General features: G+C 42.5%; 1 protein-coding gene across 1 annotated transcript in view; it reads right to left on the bottom strand.

The window, feature by feature from the left end:
* Positions 1-1,951, bottom strand: part of LOC107592638 (protein NPAT-like) — an 11,064-nt gene that overhangs the window by 5,485 nt on the left and 3,628 nt on the right. The window contains exon 13 of the mRNA XM_016282178.1: positions 148-1,467. Coding sequence (XP_016137664.1) covers positions 148-1,467 — 1,320 coding nt within the window. The remainder of the gene's footprint in view (positions 1-147; positions 1,468-1,951) is intronic.

Genomic DNA, 1,951 nt, shown 5'->3' with positions numbered 1-1,951 from the left:
AATAATAATAATAGGAATTTCAAACACGCAGCCTTAATCCTGAGGATGACAAAGTCTGCAAATGAGTACCTCAACATAAACAGAGAAACATATCACCCAAATCAAAGTATAAAGTGTCTTATATAATCACACTAACTCTTCACTCACCAGGCGAATAGGTCTGAGAGACATTTGCTCCCATGGACACCACAGTCCTCTGGCGAGGTGGAGTCACTACCATATGCGGCATCGAAGACACGGTCCCTTGAGGCACATTACTTGGAAGCAGCACAACATTTGACCGCTGCTCAGCAGCAGCCGGTTTGGTTACAACGATATAGCTGCTTGAAGGCCCAAAGGTAGGATTAGCTTGCAACAACTGAATGAAGCCGGTTTCCTGACCTGCGGGACGTCCTAGCACAGGCTGTCCGCTACTCTGCGTGCTCCTTGTAGGTGTTCTGAATGATCCGACACCCTCCGCCCCCTGTAAGCAGCTCACAGCCTGAGCTGTTTCCTCTAGTGTTATGACCGCAGAGGTTGCAGGCAAAGTCTTGGCAGGCGATTTGGCAGGGGAGGACAGGAAGATGGTGGGGATGTGGTCACTGGTGATGCTGGAAACTGCCTGGTTCAGTGCCACATCAGCTGAGACCTCCTCCTGCTCATCACTGATGACGATTTTCAGAGAGACAATCTTATTGGGATCAGGCTCCCTGGCCGGAGCTTCAGAAATGCATGGCGTAGTGGTGGTAGATGAAGCACCTGATGCAGGGAGATTGCTTCTGACAGTGTTGGACTGAGTTTGAATACAGGACTGAGTTTGAATGCAGGAAGGAGTTAAAGGTGTCTTGTTTGAAGAGGGCGGAGAAGATGTGTCTGTGTCAGGTTGAGGCAAGCAAAATGAGGGCACAGTCTCACTTTGAATGGATAAAGAGGTTCCCATATCCTCATTCTGTCCCGTGGTCATTCCTGTTACTCTCCCAGGCTCATTCACAGATGCATTATTTGAGGTCTCACTAGTGGATGTGGTTTGCGATGTTGAAATTGGAACTTGACTGCTTTTATCATCATTTAATGTTTTGTTTGCATGCAAGCTCTCCAGAGGAACTAGCTGAATATTTACGCTCTCAGAGGTTTCATTTTCTGGTTCATCTATCTCCATGCCAACTCCTTCCTCTGTCAAAGAAGAGCTTGATACAGTTTGGTCAGGTGGACGCAAATCCGCTTTATCGTTCAAACTTGGAGAAGTTGCAGTGGCACTTCTGGATTGTTTATTACTGGATAAAACTCTAGTCCTGACTAGCCCTCTTTTGGAGTTTGTGGATCCTCGTCCAGTTTGTTTGGTTACAATACGTGGCTGTGGAGCTGTGGAAGCAGACTTTGTTGCATTACGAAGGCTGGAAGATTTCGTTTTGCTTTTTGACTCAGACTGGGTGCTTATATTTGGTGCACTACTTTCTCCTCCTGATGTGGAATCCTTCTGTCCAGTGGCTTAAAATAATGAATAAAATCATACAACAGTTTATATATTGTCTCTACACTAAAAAGTTTGGGGTCAGTAAGTCTTTTTTTTAAAAGTCATACTTGTATTAAGCAAGGATGAAATAAATTGATCAAGAGTGGCAGTGAAGACATTTAAAACGTCACAAAAGTTTCCTATTTCAAATAAAAACTGTTCTTTTGAACTTTCTATTCATTAAAGAATTTTGAAACAAATGTATCACAGTTTCCCCAAAACAACTGTTATGAACAATGCTTTTAACATTGAAAATAATATGAAATGTTTCTTGAGCATCAAATCCACATATTACAATGATTTCTGAGGGTCATGTCACACTGAAGACTGAAGTAATGGCTGCTGAAAATTTGCCATAACAGAAATAAATGTTATACAATTTTAATTAATTTTTAAATATTTTAAAATAGAAAATAGGCTAGGGCTGCACGATAAATCGCATGCGATATTTAACGCGCA

The sequence above is a fragment of the Sinocyclocheilus grahami genome, unplaced genomic scaffold (genome assembly GCF_001515645.1).
Source record: "Sinocyclocheilus grahami isolate Dianchi unplaced genomic scaffold, SAMN03320097.WGS_v1.1 scaffold155.1, whole genome shotgun sequence".
NCBI lineage: Eukaryota > Metazoa > Chordata > Actinopteri > Cypriniformes > Cyprinidae > Sinocyclocheilus > Sinocyclocheilus grahami.
The sequence above is the reverse complement of the archived record's forward strand: the minus strand, read 5'-3'. Positions and strand labels throughout refer to the sequence as shown.